The sequence below is a fragment of the Danio aesculapii genome, chromosome 25 (assembly GCF_903798145.1).
Source record: "Danio aesculapii chromosome 25, fDanAes4.1, whole genome shotgun sequence".
Classification (NCBI taxonomy): Eukaryota; Metazoa; Chordata; class Actinopteri; order Cypriniformes; family Danionidae; genus Danio; species Danio aesculapii.
This window is the reverse complement of record NC_079459.1, coordinates 23,591,307-23,616,406: the sequence shown is the minus strand read 5'-3', so window position 1 is coordinate 23,616,406 and position 25,100 is coordinate 23,591,307. Positions and strand designations below refer to the sequence as shown.

At 34.8% G+C, this 25,100-nt stretch overlaps 2 protein-coding genes across 3 annotated transcripts in view; one reads left to right on the top strand and one right to left on the bottom strand.

Annotated features, from left to right (window-relative positions):
• Positions 1-3,833: 3,833 nt before the first annotated feature.
• On the top strand, positions 3,834-12,301 carry cstpp1 (centriolar satellite-associated tubulin polyglutamylase complex regulator 1). 2 transcript variants are annotated; one of them, XM_056451853.1, is made up of 9 exons: positions 3,834-4,020; positions 4,168-4,270; positions 5,355-5,485; positions 5,605-5,689; positions 5,821-5,906; positions 7,627-7,822; positions 9,121-9,230; positions 9,331-9,394; positions 11,814-12,301. In XM_056451853.1, the coding sequence occupies exons 1-9, from the start codon at positions 3,972-3,974 to the stop codon at positions 11,980-11,982; spliced, it is 993 nt and encodes a 330-aa protein (XP_056307828.1). In that variant the 5' UTR covers positions 3,834-3,971; the 3' UTR covers positions 11,983-12,301. The 2 variants fall into 2 exon arrangements, with proteins under 2 accessions (XP_056307828.1, XP_056307829.1); XM_056451854.1 differs by having other exon boundaries at positions 9,331-9,421; positions 11,814-11,903.
• A 3,930-nt stretch (positions 12,302-16,231) lies between these two features.
• The window catches only part of mapk8ip1a (mitogen-activated protein kinase 8 interacting protein 1a), a 41,684-nt gene continuing 32,815 nt past the window's right edge, over positions 16,232-25,100 (bottom strand). The window contains exons 9-12 of the mRNA XM_056452273.1: positions 24,928-25,044; positions 22,866-22,936; positions 21,836-21,934; positions 16,232-19,392 (exon numbers count right to left, since the gene is read on the bottom strand). Coding sequence (XP_056308248.1) covers positions 19,320-19,392; positions 21,836-21,934; positions 22,866-22,936; positions 24,928-25,044 — 360 coding nt within the window. The 3' untranslated portion in view covers positions 16,232-19,319. The remainder of the gene's footprint in view (positions 19,393-21,835; positions 21,935-22,865; positions 22,937-24,927; positions 25,045-25,100) is intronic.

The window sequence follows — 25,100 nt, the reverse complement described above, 5'->3', positions numbered from 1 at the left end:
AGGGAGGAGACGCCTAGCCTTCATTCAAACCAACACTGCGTTTGTTATAGGCTGAACATTTTTTATTGGATGGGTGTTGTTGGAGTGTGTTTGTGTGGATTATTAAAGTTAGCAGGAACGAAAACATTGATCGGGTTTAATATTTTATTGTTCTATCATGATTTGTCAACAAACAAACATCATAATAAAGCAAATAATTCATGCATTTATATATTTTAACAAACATCTTATAAAGCAATTAATACATGCATTTATATATTCTAACAAACAAACATCTTAATAAAGCAATTAATACATACATTAATATATTTTTATATTCATTAAATATTTATTAATACACAATAATCACAACAAAGTATTCAACTTTAATATAAAGCACATAATTATATAATTATTACACACTTAATATTGTTTTATTTAAAATTGTGGTAGAGTTGTAATTAATCACATATACTCTACGCATGGTGAATAATCAATATCTTTCTTTGCACTCCTTTATTTTATTACCAATTAGTAAAATTATATATTTAATAATATCACAAAATGTGTGTAAGCGTATGAAGGATGTAACCTGCAAAAACAATAAATAAATAAATACGCAATATATAAGTAAATGAGTAAATAAATCCATAAACAATAAATAAATACGCAAATATATAAATAAATGAGTAAATAAATCCATAAACAATAAATAAATATGCAAAAATATACATAAATGAGTAAATAAATCCATAAATAATAAATAAATAAATAAATAAGCAAATACATAAATAAAAGAGCCAATAAATCTATAAATTCATGCATAAATAAAATAATAAATATTTACTTTTCCTCAGGTCAACATGCTAATGAGAATGAATGAATAAACCTTTGAAAGGGGTTTAGCATTTTTGTATTCCTCCAGCATTCAAGTGATTTATTTAATTATTTACCTACCTGCACTATTAATTATTTATATATTTATTTATATAGGAATTTGTGGATTTGTATATACATTTTTAAAAATGTATTTATTATTTTATTTATGCAGACTTTTATGGATTTATTTACGAATTTATTTATATATTTGCATATTTATTTATTTATTGTTTTTGCAGGTTTCATCCTCCATATAAGTTTATGTATAATTGGTAAATATATAATACTATTATTATTATATAATAAAGCATTACAGTTTATACAATTTGCAAATTACTCAACGCTTAACATTTTTGTACTTTCATATTTTTATTGTTAATAAAAAGGAACATACTAAAACACATATGCGTATATATATATATATATATATATATATAGATATATATATATATATATATATATATATATATATATATATATACACACACACACATATGTATATGTATGTATATATATATACACGCACACACATATATATACAGTGGCTATCGAAAAGAATCACCCCCCTTCAAAATAAAGACATTTTGTTGCATTGTAGCCTGAAAAGAAGACAGACACAGTTTTGTTTTATCTAACTGTATTTACTTGGTGCAACTTTTAACACCCAACCAAAAGATATAACACCAACATGTCTGAAAAAAAATGAACATAAGAAAACAAAATCAATGGGTTGGAAAAAGAATCACCCCCTTGTTTCAGTATTTGGTTGAATAACCTTTTGCTTCAATTACAGCCTTTAATCTGTTGGGATACGTTTCTACTAACTTTGCACATCTAGACTTTGCAATATTAGCCCACTCCTCTTTGCAGAACTATGCAAGTTCAGTTAAATTTGATGGTGTCCATTTGTGGACTGCAATCTTCAAGTCATTCCACAGATATTCAATGGGGTTTAAGTCTGGACTCTGACTTGGCCATGCCAGGACATTCACCTTTTTCTCCTTTAACCACTGTGTGGTCAGTTTTGCTGTGTGCTTCGGGTCGTTGTCATGTTGGAAGGTAAACCTTCGTCCCAATGATAACTTTCTGGCAGAGGGCAGCAGATTTTCCTTAAGAATTTGTCTGTATTTTGCTCCATCCATCTTTCCTTCTATCCTGACAAGTGTTCCAGCTCCTGCTGCAGAGCAACAACCCCATAACAAGATATTTCCACCGCCATGTTTTATGGTAATAATGGTGTTATTTGGATGGTGAGCTGTATTGGATTTCCGCCAGACATATCGTTTGGTGTTGAGGCCAAATAATTCAAATTTAGTCTCATCTGACCATATAACACTTTTTTCCATGTGGCCTCGGAATCTTCTAGGTGCGTTTTGGCAAAGCTCAGTCATGACTTTGTTGTTTTTCTTGAGAAGAGGCTTTTTTCGTGCAACCCTCCCATACAAGCCACATTTGTGGAGAATTTTTGATGTTGTCACATGCACACAATGACCACTCTTTGACATAAATTCCTGCAACTGCTTCAGAGTTGTTGTAGGCCTCTTGGTTGCCTCTCTGGCCAGTTTTCTCCTGGCTCTTTCATCCAGTTTGGAGCGACGTCCTGATCCAGGAAGGGTCTGTGTTGTACCAAATACCAGCCACTTTTTAAAATGGACTACACTGTGCTTCTAGGCATTGATAAAGCATTTTAATTTTTTTGTATCCATCCCTTGACTTTCCCTTTCCCTTGGCCAGGCCACTATTTTATCCCTGAGATCTTTTGACAATGCCTTGCCACCCATAGTTGATGGTTTGCTTCAGTTGCACTACCTAAGGTTGAAATGCTACAATAAATCTATTTTCATGCTGAGCTAATCAAATTGACCACCAATGAAAGTGGAATGGCATTGTGTGTCGTTAAGAAGGTGATTAGCTACACTTGATTGAGTTTACCAGTAATTTTTAGGAGGGGGGTGATCCTTTTTACAACTGAGTGATTCTGTTTTTATGCTTGTTAATTGTTTTCAGACATGTTGGTGTTATATCTTTTACATAGATGTTATACGTTGTACTGAATAATTACACCTAGATAAAACAAAACTGTGTCTGTCTTCATTTCAGGCTACAATGCAACAAAATGTAATTATTTTAAAGGGGGGTGATTCTTTTCTATACCCACTGTATATATATATATATATATATATATATATATATATATATATATATATATATATATATATATATATATATATATATATGTACATACATACATATACATATACATATATGTATATGTATATATATGTGTGTGTGTGTGTGTGTGTGTGTGTGTGTGTGTGTTTTAGTATGTTCACACATATATACACACACACATATTTAATACAAAAACAATTTAATAATATTAACAATTCATCAGAATAATATTGGCAGATATTAAAGTCACAGATGTTTGGCATATAAATGAATAATGTCTATATTAAATCCACATATTTTATAAATTCAAGTTTTTCACTGTTTCTAGTCTACTGCAAGTCTGTTAAGATACTAATATAGATACTCACATTTTTGCGATTGAAATTGATATGTACACGAACCGTGTCAGCACAAAAATAATAATTACTCGCGGATTAGGGTTTAAAAGGTTTAAAAGGACAGCCATATGGGCGCAGTAAAACATCTGCGCTGCGCATGCGCGTGTTTCCATAGCCGCGGCTGCATCAACAAAAAAACTGACGAAACACAGGCCAGCATTTTTCAAAAACGATGACGAGCCTCCACCCAGAGCTCACTTCCGTGTTGTGTCATGTGCTGCGAATCCGCGTCGTCCATTGGTTGCTTTATTTCCCTGTATCAATTTAAGCCAAGACCTTGAGGTAAGTCCACACACTTAGAATAAAAATACGCTAATATCGACATCGAGTGAGCTTGTATTTTTAAAACAGAAGAATAAATATATATTCAAATGGAACTGATGTAACAACAATACCTGCCTTTTAACGTGGCTCAGGAGTGTCGTCATAGCAGAGTGGGCAAACTGAGCACTAAAGCAGCTTCATTCTGACCGGGTTACCAACAGAGTCATGCACAGCATCTGTATCCACGAGCAGACGAATCATTTAAAGCCATAAAACAACATGAAAATGAATACGGAGAGATTCAACCTCACTGTTGACGAATATTTAGGTAGGTTATGTTTATTATTACGGCGTAAGTCGCTGTTTTGATGATTCATGGATTCTCTAAAATGCCTGCTTACAGAATGATGGACAGTTGCATTTCAGGTATTAAAACACTAGCGTCATGTCATTGTCTTTCCGTTTTATTTTGCAGCTGAAACGAATGTCCTCTTCTATCTGAACGATGCCGTCACACAGCTGCTTGAACATAAGGAGGAATACACTCAATTTGGTGTGGTCCGATATTTTGCGGAATAGTAAGTTGTTTCATTTATATTACATTTAATCATTTAGCAGACACTATTATTACTAGAGGAGGCATTCAGCGATTCAACAAGAAGAGGCAATACACACAAGAAGTGCTAAATATGCAAAGAAACTGTTAGTGCTTTGAGAATTAAGTCCTTCAGTGAGGGTTTTTTTTATAGAGAGGAGAGTTGTTTCTTCAGGTGGTTTGTCAAGCCCACTCACCTGTGTGATGCAAGCTTCATAAATGCAGCATCATTTGTTGTTGTTGTTTTTTTAGACATATGGAGTGATTAAATAATATATATGGGGAAATGTCATAAATCGGGAATATTTGTATTATTTTATAAACCAGTCGTACATGTACATTTTTAGGAATTGAGATTTACGCATTATCTGAAAGCTGAATATGTAATATCCCATTGTTGTATGATTTGTTAGGATAGATTACTATATGACCAGGATACAGGTATATGACAATCTGGAATCTGAGGGCAAAATATATATATATTAATTAATGAATTAATTAAAAATTAATGCTAAGTACTAATCAAAAATGTGTTTTGATATATTTATGCTAGGAAGTTTACAAAAAATATTTATGGAAGACGCTTGATAAATAATAAAAAGATCAATATGTTTGACCCATACATTGTATTTTCAGATATTGCCAAAATATATCTGTGTGACTTGACATAAATGGTCATAAATGCGCTAACTTTTTTGATCAAATCTCAAATAATTTTACTCTAAACAAAAAGTTAATTCAGGTTAGATCAACATAAAAAAGCTGAAAGATTAAGTCAATCTGACCTTTTTCTTTCAGTTTAAGTATGCCTGACAAGATTGTTTTCACATTTAACTGACAAATACTTATTGAATAACATTTTAGCGATTATTGGATTGTCTTCTTTAAGTCATGGTAAAAGTATATGATGGATTCATTATTTTGTCCTCTGACACTTTCATCCATGATGCTATTCATTCATTTATTTTATTTTCGGCTTACTCCCTTATTTATCATGGGTCACCACAGCGGAATGAACCGCCAATTTTCATGATACTAATGATATTAAAATATTTTATCATTTGCAGTTTTACCAGTGTGAAGAATGGGAATCATGTGCTCTTCAGAGAATTCAGTTACATCAAGGCAACACCTCATAACAGAGAGTCCTTCATCCACATCTTCTGGAAATGCTTCAGACAGATAGGAAAGAATGGAGGTGAGGATTGGCAAATGTGCCATTTTTCTTTATTATAAAGATATTCCATAAATGATTAGTGTAGTTGCTTGCATCAGTGCATTTATAGTCGATAAATACAGCAGTTTTTTTTATTGCAGATCTGTTGGCAATGTCAGAATACAGCTCACTTTTACAGCTGTTGTGTCCTGACTTTCCTACTGAGATGGTACAAAACACTGCCAGGTAGTTTTGTATTTTCTGTTTGATGATTTTATTTTTTTCCAATATTTCACTTTAAAATGTAATCGATTAACTTAAATGAAATAGTGTATTATATTTAATTGATTAACTTCTATATTTTCTTTATATCGTAGGATTGTCCTGATTGACGATGCCGCTGACTGTCTAATGTCATTCTCAGATTTTATTTATTCATTCCAAATCCAGTTCTTTTATGAAGGTAATAAACTATACCATTTGTTATAATTTAACTGTAATTATGGGCATCACGGTGGCTCAGTGGGTAGCACGTTCGCCTCACAGCAAGAAGGCCGCTGGTTCAATCCCTGGCAGGGTCAGTTGGCATTTCTGTGTGGAGATGCATGTTCCTCCCATGTTCGCCTGGGTTTCCTCCGGGTGCTCTGGTTTTACCCACAGTCCAAAGACATGCGCTATAGGTGAACTGAATAAGCTAAATTGGCTAGTGTATATGAGTGTTTCCCAGTGTTGGGTTGCGGCTGCAATGGCATCCGCTGCGTAAAACATATGCTGGATAAGTTGGCAGTTCATTCCGCTGTGGCAACCCCTGATTAATAAAGGGACAAAGCCGAAAAGAAAATGAATGAATGAACTCTAATTATATTTAACTATACTATTTATGTACTGTATATAATTATTCTAAACTATATAATATAATATAATATAATATAATATAATATAATATAATATAATATAATATAACAATACACTGTAATGTTACATTTTACTTTGACACCACTTAATAAAATTAAATGGAATATTTACTTAAAATGATTAGAAAGTAAAAAGAAATGGTGGGAAGAAGCTAATAAATGAATACAATACAATGTAAAATAATACAATTGTATATTACATAATATATTTAATAATATAAAATAATATAATAAAGCTGTACTTTGATTTTTGTCAGGTAATTCAAATTAATTATCAAAAAGTTATTAAACTTTTTAAAAAATAGATTGTAACCACTTATATATACAGTTGAAGTCAGAATTATTAGAATTTTTTTTTCTTTTTAAAATCTTTCCCAAATGATGTTTAACAGAGCAAGGAAATTTTCACAGTATGTCTGATAATATTTTTTCTTCTAGAGGAAAGTCTTATTTGTTTTAATTTGGCTAGAATAAAAGCAGTTTTTAATTTTTTAAAATCCATTTTAAGGTCTAAATTATTAGCCCCTTTAAGCAAATTTTTTTCGATTGTCTACAGAACCAACCATCGTTATACAATAACTTGCCTTATTACCCTAACCTGACTATAGTTAACCTAATTAACCTAGTTAAGCCTTTAAATGTCACTTTAAGCTGTATAGAAGTGTCTTGACAAATATGTAGTCAAATAGTATTTACTGTCATCATGGCAAAGACAAAATAAATCAGTTATTAAAAATGTGTTATTAAAACTGTTATGTTTAGAAATGTGCTGAAAAAAATCTTCTCTCTATTAAACAGAAATTGGGGAAAAAAAGAAACAACAGGGTTAATAATTCTGACTTCAACTGAATATATATTGTTTCTTATACATCCTGATATATAATAACGATAATAAATAATAATAGAATATAATAACGTAATATACTTTGCTTGTTATTAACATTGAAATACATTTAAATGTTCTTAAAATGTCTTTCAGTGACAGAACCTCCTTTACAACAGAAATGTAAGACAGTTTAAGTGTATTCAAGTTAAATACTTAAAAATAAAATAAAAACTGCTTAAAAATAAATAAATAAATAAATAAGTAATACATTAATTTAAAATGAACATTAAATATAATGTTGAAAGCTGAGATATTTAAAGGTCTTGCTTACACAAATGCCATTCTGACCTTGGGAGTAACACAAGTGACAACCTCACCATGTTTTTTCGGTTACTCAAGGCTCCGCCTTCCTCCAGAATGATCTAATCCTCATGCGTTTTCAGAGTTTGTGGAGAGCATCTCTGCCATTTACCAGGACCTGCTGTCAGGCAAAAACCCGAACACGGTCATCGTGCCGACTTCCACCTCAGTGGAGCAGTTATCCAGCTCAGCCAATGACGAACCAGACGTTCAGGAGGGTGTAGATGCAACCATCTTTTGCGAATGTATAGAGGGACTTTGTGAAAGGTTCAAACACAAGTAAGATGATAAAAAATAGGCTTATTTAGTATTTTATCACTTAATATAATGCAATCTAGGGAATCACGGTGGCACAATGAGTAGCACAATCGTCCCACAGCAAGAAGGTCGGCTGGATCAGTAGGCATTTCTGTGTGGAGTTTGCATGGTCTCCCCGTCTTCGTGTGGGTTTCCTCTGGGTGCTCCAAAAACATGTGGTATAGGTGAATTGGGTAAGCTAAATTGTCCATAGTGTGTGTGTGTAAATAAGTGTGTATGGATGTTTCCTAGTGATGGGTTGCAGCTGGAAGCACTGCGTAAAACATATGTTGGATATGTTGGGGGTTCATTCTGCTGTGGCGACCCTAGATTAACAAAGGGACTAAGCTGAAAAGAAAATGAATGAATGAATAATGTAATCTAATCTATTTGTGATGTTGTGAGAGAATACTGATTCATTTAAATAAAAAAAAAACAACAATCTTAATTGCAGTTTATGACCACTATTTAGTCATATAACTCATTAAAGGGTTAGTTCACCCAAAAAATATATAAAAATAGTTTTTAATCACTTACCCTTATATCGGTCTGTTCCACTGAGACTTGCATTCATCTTCAGACCACAAATGAAAATGTTTTAGATGAAATCCGAGAGCTCCTTCATCCTCCATAGACAGCAACAGTCGTTCAAAGTTTAGAAAGAAACCACAAACATTGTCAAAACGTTCCAAGTGTCTTCAGTGGTTCAACTATAATCATACGAAGCTCCAAGAACAGTTTTCTACACCTAAAAACAACTTTGTTCACCTAAATCTTCCAGTCATTTTTGGGTGCACGTTTACTACAGGCAATGGAACGCTTGCATGCTGCTCTGCTGACTTTAATATATTTTAATAATATGTAGTAGTACTGCCTGTAGTAAACACACACCCTTACAAGAAAGAGAACTGTTTTAGAGAAATATAATCAATTGTATATTGTCAACATCAATAATCATATTGCATTTGACTGTGATTAACTGTATCATCACTTATCATTTATAAGCGATTGGCTTACCATCGACAAAGACACTGAGAGCTCATGTTGTATTTGTTTATGTTATCATAACTAAGACTCAAACAACGTCATTGGTGCATTTGAAATGACATAACTGAATGAGTGACACTTAACGACAATTCTCATAAGCATGCATAAAACTAAAAAAAGGTAATGATAATAAAGATTGTAAAACTAGTGTCATGCTTATAAAGGTGTCATGACAGTACTATGAACACCTCCTGGTAAAGGGTTACCAATGTTATTGATCAAATTTTCCCTAGATATCCCTCAACTGTTGCCATTAAGGAGATATTAGACAATACCCAGCGAGTGTCTTTCTACGGCTTTCTGATGGCCTTGGCCAAACATGAGGGAATAAACCAAGACATCGGTGAGCATTAATATAAATACCTTTGTTAAGTTTAAAATTCCATTTGAATGCATGTAAGGTGTGTTGGTTAGAAGTCTAAAATGAATGCTTCTGTCATCAGGTGCTCTTCCCAATAAACCGGACCTGCTGATTGACCCAGAAATGGACCAGGAGCTGGAGAGACTGTGAGAGAGACGGACTAGCTTCAAAGAGTATATTACAGTCACTTGCTGGTTAACTCTAAACCGTCCATTATTAAAATGCCCTTTTTTACCTTCTACGTTTCATTTAGAGTGAAATGTAGCTGTTTTGTAAATGTAATGAACCAAAATTTGTCTATAAAACAAACAAACCAATTCTGAACCCCAGAAATGAGTTGCTAGTAATTTCAGCCTTGCTTCACGAGCCCACGAATGTTTGTGAGTAACGGCAGATTATGGTTTTTATTGGCTATAAGCAAACTGTGTCAAAGAGTATTGTTTTTGTTGCTAATATGTTGAAAGCAGTTTCGATTTAAATAATAGAGATTGTACAAATTTATAGAAATTATAAAATTGCCAAAAACTAGTTACGAAGAATGGTGGCCCGCCTATTACCCCGACCCTAAACATAACGTCACTGATATCCGAGCAGAAAGTACAAAGACATAAAAATTCGATCATTAAAATTAATGCGAATAACCTACTAATTTGCAATATGTAAAAGCCCACCCCTAACTCCACCCCAAAACATAATATCACTTAAGCGTAAGCGTGTCCAAACATACGACCATGCGAAAATTATATTAATTAGCTACTGTTTGCTACTTGGGGAGAAAACAGTTGCTAATTGCCATGAGCTTGAGGTGCCATTTACAATAGTGCAATTTTGCGTATTGGTTTTGAAACCCACACTACTCTGGGTTCTTCGATCCGTGAAAACGCGAAAGACCCCATTTTAGTATGGAAACACTGGTCTAGACGGACTTAAGCAAAAACTTTCAAAAATAGAGGCATGGCTATCCACCAATATGCTGGCAAAATATACTCTAACTCCACCCCAAAACATAACATCACTTGTGTGTAAGCATAAGTTTATCCAAACCTATGAACATTCAGAATTTATATCAATTAGCTACTGTTTTGCTAATAGGACAAAAATAGTTGCGGATTGCCATGCGACTGAGGTGCCATTTACAATAGTCCAATTTTGTTTTAAAACAAATTGGTTTTGTTATGGTTACGTCTGGCATCCACGCAAAACGCAAAAGACCCCGTTTTAGTATTTTTCAGCCTAGATGGACGATAAAGTCTAGATCGGATACACGGCCGACCTGAAGTACGATATGCACATCATTATAGCAGCATTTTTTATGACACTGTATAACAATAATGAAATTTTTTACAGTACTGTGACGGTTGGGTTTAGGGTTGGGGCCTTAAAAATACAATTTATTGGGTAATTTAATTAATAGCATAAATAATACTCGGTACAACTACTGTTTTTACGTTACTGTGACGGTTGGGTTTAGGCTTGGGGTGGGGATAGACATAATAAAATACAATAAATGGGAAATTTAATAAATGATATAAATAATTCTTGTTAACTTCCGGTCGCAACTGTATCTGATCTAGCAACAACCTAGATGGACTTCAAAACAAACTTTTGAAAATGGGGGTGTGGCTATCCACCAATATGCTGGCAAAATATACTCTAACTCCACCCCAAAACATAACACCACTTGTGTGTAAGCATATCCAAACATACGAACATGCGAAATTTAGATCAATTAGCTACTGTTTTGATAATAGGAAAAAAAATAGTTGCGAATTGCCATGCGATTGAGGTGTCGTTTATAATAGTGCAGTCTTTAAATGTATTGGCTTTGTTATGGTTTTGTCTGGCATCCACACTATTCTGGGTTCTTTGACCCGTGAAAATTCTAAAGACCCTGTTTTAGTATGGAAACACTGGTCTAGACAGACTTAAACACAAACTTTCGAAAATGTAGGCGTGGATATCCACCATCGCTCTGGGCCACTGGCAAAATATGCGCATGCCCAGTTAGCTTGAATAGTCAGGTATCATTTTTAGGCTGTCTAGTGTGGATGATGGAGATCGTTCTTCTGAAATTCAGTAATAACGGCAGTCTATATGTGGAGCAAATGCCATTTTAAAAATAAAAACACACTAGTGTAAATGCAGCCTCAGTTATCGTCATTGTTACTGTTTATATCAGGGCTTACAAGAGCTGACGAAGTCTCGGAATCTGAAATCCACATACTGCAATGGCTGTTAGTATTCAACATGCGCTGTAAGCAGTTAACCAATCATAACAGACTGTACCATCTGACCAATCAGAGCAGAGTAGGCTTTCGGAAAAGGGAGGGGTTTAGAGCGAACGTATCCTGGAACAAACCATTTAAGACATTGTGAAAGACAGGTAGTACTGTGATGTATATTAGAGAAATTTGAAGTATACATTTATAGACAGGGATCCTTAAGAAAGCATAATAGGCGCACTTTAAAAGAGAACTTGCGGTCTATCGTTTTATATTTTACACATGCCAGAAAGGAGATCTGAGATGTATTGCATTTGACGCTGTGTTTCTTTGAACGTTCCAGAATAGCTCAAGTCGCCATCAGCCCGACGTCCAACAACAGCAGCAGCAGCGCTTTGGGACAGAAGGAAATGTCCAAGAAAGCCTCGCCACGCAAGTCCCTGCACCAGCGCAAGAGGATCGAAATGGAGAGCGACGGATCCACAGAGGAGACAGACTCCTCAGAGAATTAACATGCACAGACCTGCTTAATAGATTTTTTTAGACGATAATTAATGGCATTTCTAAAGTGTTGGTCTCTCTGCATATTCACTACATAGATGTTGTCCAGCTACACTGTAACCAAAAAAAAAACAAATACTGATTCAGAAAACTGAATAGCCTGTCATAGTTCTGAAACGTCATTTACTTTATATGGTATATGCACGCAGACTTTATTACAGTCTTTCCATTACCAAATCGCCATGTTTAAGATCTGATTTCTTGAAAAATGTGTGATCTTTACTGCCTGATGGATATAAGATATAAAGTGGGTCTCAGACCGAACAAGAAGCACTGAATTAAATTCTGTTTTTCCCCCGCCATGCCTTTAAAAAAATGAACATTTATTTTACCGCAGGATTTTCAATGGAGTTTCTGCGCTAGCCTGCTGCTACTGACGGCGCTTGCATTTAAACGGTCTTTCATCTTGTTTTAAGCTTGACCAACTGAACAACTGCGTATGTCTATTTAACTCAATGGTCTCAAACTGAGTCTCTGGAGGGCCACAGCTCTGCATAGTTTAGCTTCAACCACAACCAACTCACACCTGCTTAATATTCTCTAGTAGTCTAGATCACCTTGATTAGTTGGATCAGCTGTGTTTGATTAGAGTTGGAGCCAAACTGTGCAGAGCTGCGGCCCCTCAGGAATCCAGTTTGAGAGCACTGCTTTAACTGATTATATTTTATTTGCATTACAACATCGATGGTGTAAAAAGAAACTTCTAAAATTGAAAATGTATATATATGTATATATATATATATATATATAAATATATATATTATTGCATATAGCCCGTTGTTGGGCCAAACATGAAATGTCCCGTTTTGGTGTCCACATCAAATAAATCTGTATTTTGAGGCTGCACTAGAACCCTGTTTCACTGCTTGTTAACCAATATCTAATCAGCCAATTCCATGACAGTGACACAATGGGCCCTATCAAACTCCCGGCGCAATGTAGAGCAAGGCGCGATGCAATTGTTGTTTGCTAGTTTCAGCTTGGCGCAAGAGTCGTTTTGACGTTTTGTTTCGTTTGCTTTAGAAATAGTTTTGAAACAAATCTTTGCACTTAACAAACGAAATTAATTATTTATAGGCTAATGGATGTCTGTGCTACAAGGTTACCCTATCCACGAGAGTGAAAGCGAGGCTCATCTCTAATTCTCAAGCTGTAGAGGCTCTGTTTAACTGTTTTCTCTCAGTGAAGGGTTCAGTTTTTCCACTTACAAAGTCCGCCATGTAAATAGCAAATGCGCTACGGCGCGACGCAACTGACTCTTAAAGGGAATGGGAGATGAGACTCTGATTGGTTTATTCTCAAAACACACCTGTAACTCATTAAGAAAATAAGCTCAACCCTTTTAGACCATGCGCCATGGCGCAAAGCGGATTTTTCCGTCCTTAAATTAGCAAAAGTGGATTCTGACACACCCTTAATGTGTTTGCACCCTGCGATTTGCACTTTGCACATGGATTGTCAAAATAGAGCTCAATGTGTGTAGGCAAATAGACAAAGTCAAGAAGATCTGGTGAAGATCAAACTGAGCATCAGATTTGGAAACAAAGGGTAATGAACTAACTTTTAATGGGGTGTCAATGTTAATGGAACCACAAGGTTCAAAGCTCGCATCAAACCGGGGAAAGGCTCAACCTAAAATGTGAGCAGATTGCAGAAATTATTTATGGTGGATGATTTCTACAGCAATGGTCTGTTTCAGTGAGGTTCAACCAACTTGACTTACTGAGACAGGAAAAACAGTAGATTGACTGAATTAAATGTGTACACACAGCTATCAAAACTCGAAAAATCCATGATCAATGGAGGATCAATATTACAATTCACAGTGCTTACAGCACCCCACAAATATGATAGGTTCGGTTACCATGGTAACTAACGCTTGAGTAAGATAACAGACTATAGAATACACAAGACATGTCACTCGTATAGTTTTGAATAGGGAAAAGTGCAGCAGTCATTATGGCAAATGAAGCCCCACCTACTAGTGTTGGAGACCATTGATCGATATAGACCACAGGTGACAAACTCAGTTCCTGGAGGGCCACAGCTCTGCAGTTTAGTTCCAACTCTGTTTCAACACACTTACCTATAGGGGAATTATCAACCTACGTCACACATGATGTTACACAGCTTCAACCGCAATACCGGTTGCAAAAAAAGACCAGTTGTAATAGTAAACATGTCGTGTTGTGCGGTAGGATGCCAAATTCGAGTCTGAAAATATAAAACTTACATTTTACGGTACACTACAACCGCAGGCATCTTTGGCCAACAGCCATCATAAGAGCTGAATGGAGCAGTTCTCATTTCATATCAGGTAAGTTCACGCTATGCTGAATCATACTCATTAATCGTTTTTGATTGCAGCAATGATTTCACCAAAAACAGTTAAATATGGTGAATTAAACTGCGGACACTGAATGCTTGGAATGAAATGTAAAAATGTAAATTCACATACTCTGCCGTACAGGTGCAGTTCACTGTCAGAATGCAGTTGTTTTGCTTGTTGATGATTACCCAGGCCTTGTATAGCTCCGTCTTCTTTCCTTGTCTTTGGCTAGGCAGAAACTCAGTTTTTAGCACTACAAAGTTTTGAAACTGGTAATCATGGAACATTATTTCTTGCACATGACCACACAGAACAAAATTGTTGGCATCTAAAGACTTGTAGGCCTTTAAATTCTCTCTTGTAAAATCACTTGGAGTTTCAATGAGATAGTTGTATATTTCCGGCTGGATGCTTGGCCATTTTGTCTTATCCAATATCCATTGGGAGGGTGCTATCGCAAATGGACCTGTCAGATGAACGCCGCTCACTTTAACGTTACTTTTGCCGAATCACTGTGCTTATCACTGGATGACAAGCTGTTATAATACGCTAAAAGCATTATGTAATAGTGTATATAATATATATAATATGCATATATATATATATATATAATCAATATAACTTATCTCTAATACAACAACAAACTCTGTACCGCATCGGATGTCATTCCCTCGCTGTAAATGCTAGCGCTCTATAGGTAATTCGTCTATAGGTTTCAAACAGAGCTGTGGCCCTCCAGGCACTGGATTTGACACCTGTGCTATAGACTGACGTTTCCCTGGTGGAGAAGTTCGGACCAGACGTATGCTTTTACAAGTTTTTTGTGGTCAGCAAATGAACTGGAATCTCAGCGAATACTTGCTTCACAAACATAAGAAATATATCCACATATAGCTTGAAATCTTTTCAAGGAACCAACTACACTTGAAAACAAAAGTTTTTTGGTTTTGTATGAAACAAGTACAGTCCGTCCTATCAAACGCACATCACATGACAGCAACTACTTATACAACGCACACAAACTTGTAAACAAAGAGTTGCTGTCATTTCTGGAGGAGACTCACCATCAAGACCAACTAGTGAATTACTTCAGAAGACCAGCACTATCTGACGATCAATATTCAGAGGATGATAATGCGTAGATCGGCCATAAATGAGCTTGGTGTCGTGATCTCGTACCTTACTAGTGTGCATGTGCATTTGCTCGGGCACCCTGGAAAAATGCCAATTTTGTTTTGTTCAGAAACTAAACTTATGAGACAGTTGTTGTTTAATTTGATTGGTGATTCCAAATATGTAATGTAATCGTAATATTGGCAAACAGTTTTAGAGAATTTCGATGTTTCCCCATTCAGACAGAATGCCCGAGAGGTGTTTCAAAGACGGCCACCGAGTTAAATGACTTGCCTTAAAGGGACTTTGGTAAGATGCCTCCTTTTTAAAAACAGGTTTGACTTACTCTGGTATGACAAATGGGAAAACCCAGAGATTCCCTCATTTCAGCATTATAATATACTAAACAATCTTTAACTCCTTTCTGAAATGAGCCTCTGGAGTCGAGCCTCTATACCAGGGATCACCAATCTCGTCCTCAGGTCCGGTGCCCTGCAGGGTTTAGCTCAAACTTGCCTCAACACACCTGCCTGGATGTTTTAAATATACCTATTAAGATCTTGATTGTGTTTGATTAGGGTTGGAGCTAAAATCTGCAGGACACCGGACCTCCAGGAACAAGTTTGGTGATTTCTGCTCTATACAGACACATAGGAGATTGAAAACAAACATTTCTTTTGCTGAAAACAAAATGGCAGCCTGATGTTCGGACTTTGATTGTATATAATTTCATTATTAGCAATTACACACCCAGACAATGCATTTACAAATAGAATTTAATTTCATGGTTTCCACAGAACAAAAACAAAAACAAAAAAAGTACAGTGATATCAAATGAAATAGGCACAACTCGTGAATTTTGCAGGATCAGTTTGCAGATGGATCTAATAACTGAAAACCACCTTTCAAAATGGCCGTACTGAGCAAAACACCTTCACAAACAGAGTTAGACACACACAGTGCCATGTGGTGAGTTGATTATTCAGTTTAAAACTTTGCTCATTTAGTGAATATTGCATACCGGGAAATCGCATGCTGTGCGGATGTGCCATTTTGAAAGGACTGTTAAAGATGGATCCATTTTAGGCTTTTCTTTTAAAACCTTTCATCCTGTATTAGGAAAATAATAAAAGATAAAGCGCAAACCTTTCATTACCAGACAGCCGTGTTCCTCAGCACCATTTATACAGATTGTTCAACGTTGCATCCTTTGCTTATACATGTTTCAGGTGCCAGAATAATATATACTTTAAGATCTTTTCATTTCGTAATAATTATAAATAAGATTTCTAATATAATATGTAAAAAGAAAATAAAATTATTTGGTTTGCACAGCTACATATGTCATGGATACAGACCCAGAATGTCAGCAGGCCCAGATTACACTCTGTTTAACAGAGCAACATATGGGAATATAAGCACACGTAAACATACGAGAATCGAAAACAAAAACCATTCACAGACGTAAGCATTGTATTTGCGATACTTTGTAGTACACATCACACCAAAGACAAACCTGATTTAAAATGCCCCTATCATGCTTTTCTGACCTTTTATCAATGTAATAACTAAAAAAAAATATTGTAGAAAACTGTCATCAGTAATTATTTGTGGATGAATCATATTCATATAATTTGTAGGATTTTGTGCCAATTTGCCTAAACATAAAACAGCTACGATACACAATGACTTGCCCATGATTCCAGCAGTAAACAGAACATTACTGGGGTTTGAGCAGATCATTCATTTATACACGAAATTGAATTCATCAAAATATCAAATCAAAACATGAAGGTCCACCCTTACATTACCAGTTGACCATGTGATAAATCCAATGCGATTTCAGTGCAAATGGTATCAATTTAATTTTGTCAAATTTTTAGATAATTTGTATGATTTCGTAATTGTTTTCCTCTCTAAAAAAATTATAAATTCATGCAAAATCGCCAATATTTAATGAAATTGTAAAATAGTTTCCCTTGTGATTGGTTTGAACCAATCAGAGCAGACAGTAGGCTCTCAGGAGTAGGAGTACAGGCAAAGTTCAATTTAGATTTTCGAAAGTACCATTGTTTCCCAGTATTAGGTTGCGGCTAGAAGGGTAAAACATATGCTGGAATAGTTGGCAGTTCATTCTGCTGTGGCAACCCCTGATAAATAAGGGACTAAGCCAAATAAATTGAATGAAATACCATTTTTTTCACTTGGTGAGAAAAAGTTTATGCTTCATATTTTGAATAAGATTGTAGAAATTCATTCAAAATAGCCACTATTTTATGAAATTGTTGAAATAGTTTCCCTTGTGATGGATTTGGACCAATCAGAGCAGAGAGTAGACTGTCAAGAGGGAGTTTAGGCAAGGTTTAGTTTAGATTTTCGAAAGTACCATTTTTTTCACTTGGCAAGAAAAAGTTTATGCATCATATTTTGAATAAGATTGAAGAAATTCATACAAGATAGCCACTATTTTATAAAATTGTCAAATAGTTTCCCTTGTGAAGGGTTTGGACCAATCAGAGCAGAGAAAGGATGTCAAGTAGAAGTTTAGGCAAAGTTCAATTTAGATTTTCGAAAATATCATTTTTTTACTTGAAGAGAAAAGGTTTATGCTTCATATTTTGAAGAAGATTGCAGAAATTCATACAGGATAGCCACTATTTTATAAAATTGTCAAATAGTTTCCTTTGTGATGGGTTTGGACCAGTCAGAGCAGAGTAAAGACTCTCAGAAGTAGAAGTTTAGGCAAAGTTAAATTTAGATTTTTGAAACTACTGTTTTTTACACTTGGAGAAAAACGGTTTATGCTTCATATTTTGAAGAAGATTGTAGAAATTCATACAAGATAGCCAATGTTTTATGAAGTTGTTGAAATAGTTTCCCTTGTGATGGGTTTGGACCAGTCAGAGCAGAGTAAAGACTCTCAGAAGTAGAAGTTTAGGCAAAGCTCAATTTAGATTTTCGAAAGTACAGTTTTTTCACTTGAAGAGAAAAGGCATATGCTTTAAATTAGGAAAAATAAAAGCATTTACAACCAAAAAACACAATCAGGGACCTTAAAAAAGCATAACGGGGGCATTTTAACATTCAGCACTTCAGCAACTGTGACACTGCAAAGGTGCAGTCATGAAATTTGGCGGGAAACGGGAATATTATCCATTATCAATAGTGCAGTGATGAATAAAGCACAGCGCACATAGAAGTCACATTTGAGCCAAGTAGTTAACTGTTGGTCAATGTGGCAAATTTGATGAATATAACTTTTCCACAATTATGTGTATTTGTGTTGAAATTACTGGATTTTATCTTCAAAAATGTGTTAAAAATTGGTAAATGTGACTGGATCAGAGTTTTATAACTGTGTTCAAAGTAATGCTAATTATGATTTGCAAATTGTTCGACTTCCCTTAACCTGGGATGAACAGATTAGCCTCAATTAAATTATACGGTTTGCATCCGTTCTGAGTGAAGAACAGCGTTCGCCAAGATAGCTTTGGTTTCTGATAAACGTTGATTTTAGATCCCGCTTACGTTCTTTCTTCTATCGTTAACACGTTAAACATTGTGCTTCAAATGAATTCCCAACCAAATTCGGCACAGAAATGATTTTTACAAGTCACATCGAACATTTTTTTTTCAGTTATTAAACTTCGTAAGGCTTTACACCAGTCAGTAATACTCAATTTGTACGAGGTGAAAGTAGTTGCACTGTAGCCGATTTGAACATTTGTCTAAAATAGACATCAACATTATATCATCAACATGACACATTACGAAGAGGCTCAAAACCACCATCATGCGATGCCTCATATATTGTGTGATAATGCAAAAATACGAGTAGACTGAAGGTCATTCAAGGAAGATGTCTTCTGTCGGACAGGAATATTCCATATGTTCTTTGTAGAATTGCTGAAAAGCTTTCCTGTGAATACAAGCAGAAGTTAAGTATTAACCAAGACCAAAGATTACACGAGACATGTCACTCGTATAGTTATGAAAGGGAAAAGTGTATTGGTTAATATGGCGAATGAAGCACCGCCTACTAGTACAGAAGCAAAACATTGATCGCTATAGTTTCTCTGGGGGAGGGGTTTGGTCCAGATGTGTGTTATTTACGGCAGTTTAATTTGGTTAAAATTCAGATGTTTTCCATTCAAACAGAATGCCTGAAAGGTGTTCATCTTAAAGAGACTTTGGTATTAATAAACATATTTATATTTCATGGTCTGGGATCACATTTGAACTGAATGAGATTTGTTGTTATTTATGCATTTAGAAAAATGCCTCAGAAGTAGAAACATGGTCATATTTGTCAATAGTTGCAATAGTTTCAGGTTCTTGCACAGATTGTGTTGCTAAATAATGCAAAGCATCATGTCACTTGCTCTAGATTACCCCTGGGATGTTTATCGCCTTGCGTGAATTTTCCGCCTAAAGTATTGCTGTCGTGGATAGAAAAAAATGTGCGTAATTCAAAATATTGACATCGTGTGTAAAATTATAACGCGTAAAATGAGAACTAAACGCAGAATAAGAAACAACGAGGTTGTGTACAAAAAGATAATGAGCGTAAATCCCCACATTCTGCGCTTGTATTTCCAAAACATGCAATGTGAGTTTCCTTTAAACGTTCATTATCTTTTGGTACATGACCTTGTTGTTTCTTATTCTGCGTTTAGTTCTCGCTTTTGCATGTTATAATCTTACATGCGATGTCAATATTTAGATTTACACACATTATTTTTCTATCTGCAATCACGATACTTTAGGCGGGAATTTGATTCCATACCCTATCATACACCCAGTGCAATAAGGCGCAAGATGTGTATGGTGCGATTTGTTGCTATTTTCAGGCCAGCGCAACAGTAATTTTCACGTTTTGCATCACGTTGTTTAAATAGCAAATCAATTTGCGCCACTTTGTGGACTCATGGGTGTGCCGGTCTAAAAAGGAGGTTTGTTAAGGCACATTGTTGGAGCGTTGCTTTTTTGAGGAACTGAAATAGACCGCACCATTGACCAACTTTTAGATGGTCTAAAGTCCAGCGCAGAGCATGTTAGTTATGCACCTATACAGGTCCAAACGCTTACACATTGCTTAATACACACAGGATGTACAGCAATACACAAATATCTTTACATATGGTATAGAATAGGAAAAGGACGTGTGTTTGCATATAACTCAGTTTTTTACCGCACTTCGTTATTATTGTTCATTTATTCGTTTGCTGGAAATTAGAACTGAATTTAGAAATAGTTTTAAAACAAATCTTTGCGCTTAAACAAAATTAAACTCTTCAGTGGAGAGGGTACAACACCATTTCCTCATCCAATGTAAAGGAGTCAAGTAAAGAGTAAAAGTAAAGTAAAGAGAAAGTAAAGAAAAAGATGAATAGAGGAGGCTCATTCTTTATCCTTGGGCTGCAGATGGTCTGTTTAACTGTTTTTTCTCTAGTGAAGGGTTCAGTTTTTTCACTTACAAAGTCCGCCATGTAAATAGCAGGTACTCCATGGCGTGACGCACCTGACTCTTAAAGGGAATGGGAGGTGAGACTCTGATTGGTTCAATGCACATGCTCAAAACACACCCATAACTTATTTAGATAATAAGCACAACCCTGTTAGACCATGCGCCGGGGAACAAACTGTATTTTTCCATCCTTAAAATAGCAAAAGTGGATTTGGACATGCCTTTAATGCTTTTGCACCATGCGCTTTAGAGTCTGCACGTTAAAATAGAGCGCGAAATATTAAATGCGAAAAAAGTGGGCGTGGCTTGTAGTAGTTTGCTGATATGATGTGGTAAAGTAGGGATTTCATTCGAAAGATCGGGAGAAGAGTTTTGCGAAAATTATTGCAGCCTAGCAGACACTTCCTCTTCGCCATTTCTGTTTGTTGTCATAGCGCTGTCAAAACTGACCGTTGGAGGGGCGTATTTACGTATGTCAACCACACCCAATACCTCAGACAGACGTAATCTGAGAATTTGACTGAAAACAAACAGGAAACGCATTTTTAGATTTCAATGAAAGATTAATGGGGCAATTTTTCACAGCTAAACTAACAACTTAAGCTAAGTTAGTTTTGATTTCATGTGAACCCAGCATAACACCTTAAAATATCATCAGGAGCTATGGGTGGTATTTTTATTTTGTCTGTATAGGGTTTTTTTTTTTTTTAATTCATTTTTTTTATCAAAAAAGTCGCTTTTTTTGAATCACTAAGGACACAGTTTTAGCTAAAAATCTTCTTTAATGTTCTGCCTAACAATAAAGGTCATCTATATCTTGGATGGCAAGAAAATATTTGTTTTTGGGGTAATGAATGAGGAATTAATGTGATTATTAAGTGACTTAAGTACTCACCCTACAGATTCGGCCAGTTTTGTGGTTGTATCATCTGAGAAGAACACATGACAGGCGAATCGCTGGTTTGCTGGATGTTTCGTTATTAGTCCAAAATACCTGAAAGAAGCACATGAAGCATTTGTGTCAAATGTGACTTTGTTATTGACGTATATTTTCTATTCTCCAGTAGGGGGCAATATGGGTAGACAATATTTGTTTCATTTAAAGATTTATGTGATATTTTCTTCAGATTTTGTTTGAATTTATGACACATTGGTCACAAGCAAGTGCTGTCTATTTATCTTGAAACATGTTTATTTCACAACAGTACTACATTTTCAACTGTTTTGAACAGTTTCATATTAACGAAAGTGTTTGTTCATGTTTATTGAACATCAAATCACCATATTCAAATGATTTCTGAAGGATCTGGTGACACTAAAGTATAGAGTAAAGATGCTGAATTCAGCTTAACATCATAATATTTTACTAGATATTTTTCAAGACACTAGTATTCAGCTTAAAGGGACATTTAAAGGCTTAACTGAGTTTATTAGACAAGTTAGGGTGATTAGGCGAATCGTCGTATAATGATGGTTTGTTCTATAGATGATCGAGCTCAAATATTGCTCAATGGGGCTAATATCATTTACCTTAAAATGGTTTTAAAAAAATTCTAAACTGCATTTATTCTAGCCGAAATAAAACAAATAAGACTTTCCCCAGAAGAAATAAATATTATAGGAAATACTGGGAAATATTCCTTGCTCTGTTAAACATAATTTGGGAAATATTTAAAAAAATAAATAAAAAATAAAAAAAAAATCACAAGAGGGCTAGTAATTTTGACTTTACTGTATAAAAAATAAAACATAGCCCTACTAGAATTTTACAAGGAATTAATAAATGATAAAAATAAATAAAACTTTTAAAAGAACTGTATTTTTTTATTGAATATCAGTTTTCTTTAACTTTTAACTCACTCAAAACTTTTTTGGTTTTGAACTGAAATAAGCACATTTGGTAATAAACTTCTGTCCAGACTCACTTGTTGTTCTTGGGATGGCAGCCGCAGAAGGAGATGTTTTTCAGCTGGAAAAAGTGAAAGCACTTCTCACCCTGTAAAACAGAAAGAAGGGATTGAGGGACATTAGTGGAAGCTTCCGGCTCATGATGTCAGCGTGTTGTGAGGTCACCCAGTATGTTCTTAACACTGTAATTTATATCACTGAATGCGTTCACAAATTCACTCAGAGGGGCTTAGAGGGTGAGACCCCACAGTATTATGACTACAGATTAACGTTCAGTCTTAAGACTCTCCATTGCGTAACTGTGGGGCTGTAAATACTGCGTCACAGAGAGCAGTTCAGAAGAATAGCCTTTTGGTGGCAACATCGAACTGTGCTAAAACTCATTTAAGGATAAAGGAATCACTTGATTCTAAGGTCAAATGTTATTTTATGTTTCCAAATCAACAGTTTACGAACAGCAGCATGGTGTTTATTATGATTATTAGAAAACATTCAACAGTAACTAAGAAAAACTGTTTTGTTTTACCTTTTTTATTGTTTTTTTTTTTAATTAAGCTGAATATTTAGTAAATTTGTGTAAATTTAATATGTTTCATTTAATTTTCATCTGCTTTTCTAGGGCCGGGTTGCGGGGGCAGCAGTCTTAGGATCCCCAGACTTCCCTCTCCCCAGACACTTCCTCCAGCTCCTTCGGGGGATCCCGAAATATTTATACAGATTTAATTTTAGGTTTTATTTTATTTTCAAGTTAAACTAAACGACAATGAAAATTATTATATATATATATATATATTTTATATATATATATATATATATATATATATATATATATATATATATATATATATATATATATATATATATATATACATACATATACACACATATATATATACACAAATATATATACACAAATATATATACATATACATATACATACATATATATATATATATATATATATATATATATATATATATATATATATATATATATATAGTGTCTAACAACTAGCTGAAATAACGTTACGTATAGTTGTACACATATATAGTTTATGCAAGTGTGTGTGTGTGAGTTTTTAGTTACTATTTGAGCTTTATAGTTTATATGGTAATAAAACAAATAATCCTGCTTCTAATGCGGTTTTTCATAAGGACTATTATTGGTCATTTTTGCAGGATGTGTAACTTCTCATAACAAGTTTATTGATCATGATGCTTACTGTTGCATACTGAAAAGCATATTTGGTAGAAAAAACACAGAACTAACACAAATACTTGTAACATTTTATTAATTCTGTAAGGGTTTAGAATGTATTGTTCAATTTAAAATATTCCATTTTATTTGTTAAAATTTTAGAAACGTATATTTGAAGACACACATACATACACTTCCTGACAAAAGTCTTGTCGCCGATGCAAGTTTTAGGACCAACAAATAATAACTTGACTTCTAGTTGATCATTTTGTATCAGACATGGCTTATATGAAAGGCAAAGGTCTCGAGATTACGCTTATTTTACCAAAATAAAATATGATCATGTCTTGATTTTTAATTATTTCATTAGGACAGTAAGGTCTGACTTTGCTTAGACTAAAATCTTGTCTCTTAACAGAAATGATGTACAGTATAGAATATAAAGTCATGGTGCAGTGGAAAAAGATTTCATATTGCGTCACAGGAGAGCTTGGATGACTACATTCATACATCTATGCAATGATTCAAATAACTTATGCGAAAGTCATCTGAAATGGCAAAGAAAGCGTTCTTGCAGGACTCATAGGATTTAAGATTCTTTGAATTCATCTTCGATACTTCCTCCATCTTACCCCAGACTACCCAATGTTCATGTCTGGTGACTGGGCTGGCCAATCCTGGAGCACCTTGACCTTCTTTGCTTTATGAGTATGAGAAGTACAGTATGTGAAGGAGCACTATCCTGCTGAATAATTTGCCCTCTCCTGTGGTTTGTAATGTAATGATCAGCACAAATGTCTTGATACATCAGGCTGTTGATGTTGCCACCCATTTATATATAGAATATTATGACATCAGAAAGAATTTGATTAATCTACAAACCCTTCCAGAAGTGCGGCAGTCGTCCTGAACAACGATTTTCAATCCTCTTGTGTTGATTTCCACTATGCAAGGCGAAGGAGGACTGAACTGCATTGTTGTTCGTCTGTTTGATGCTATCTGTTGACATAATCAGATCGCAAGCGAACATCAGATTACATATGAACAACATGCAC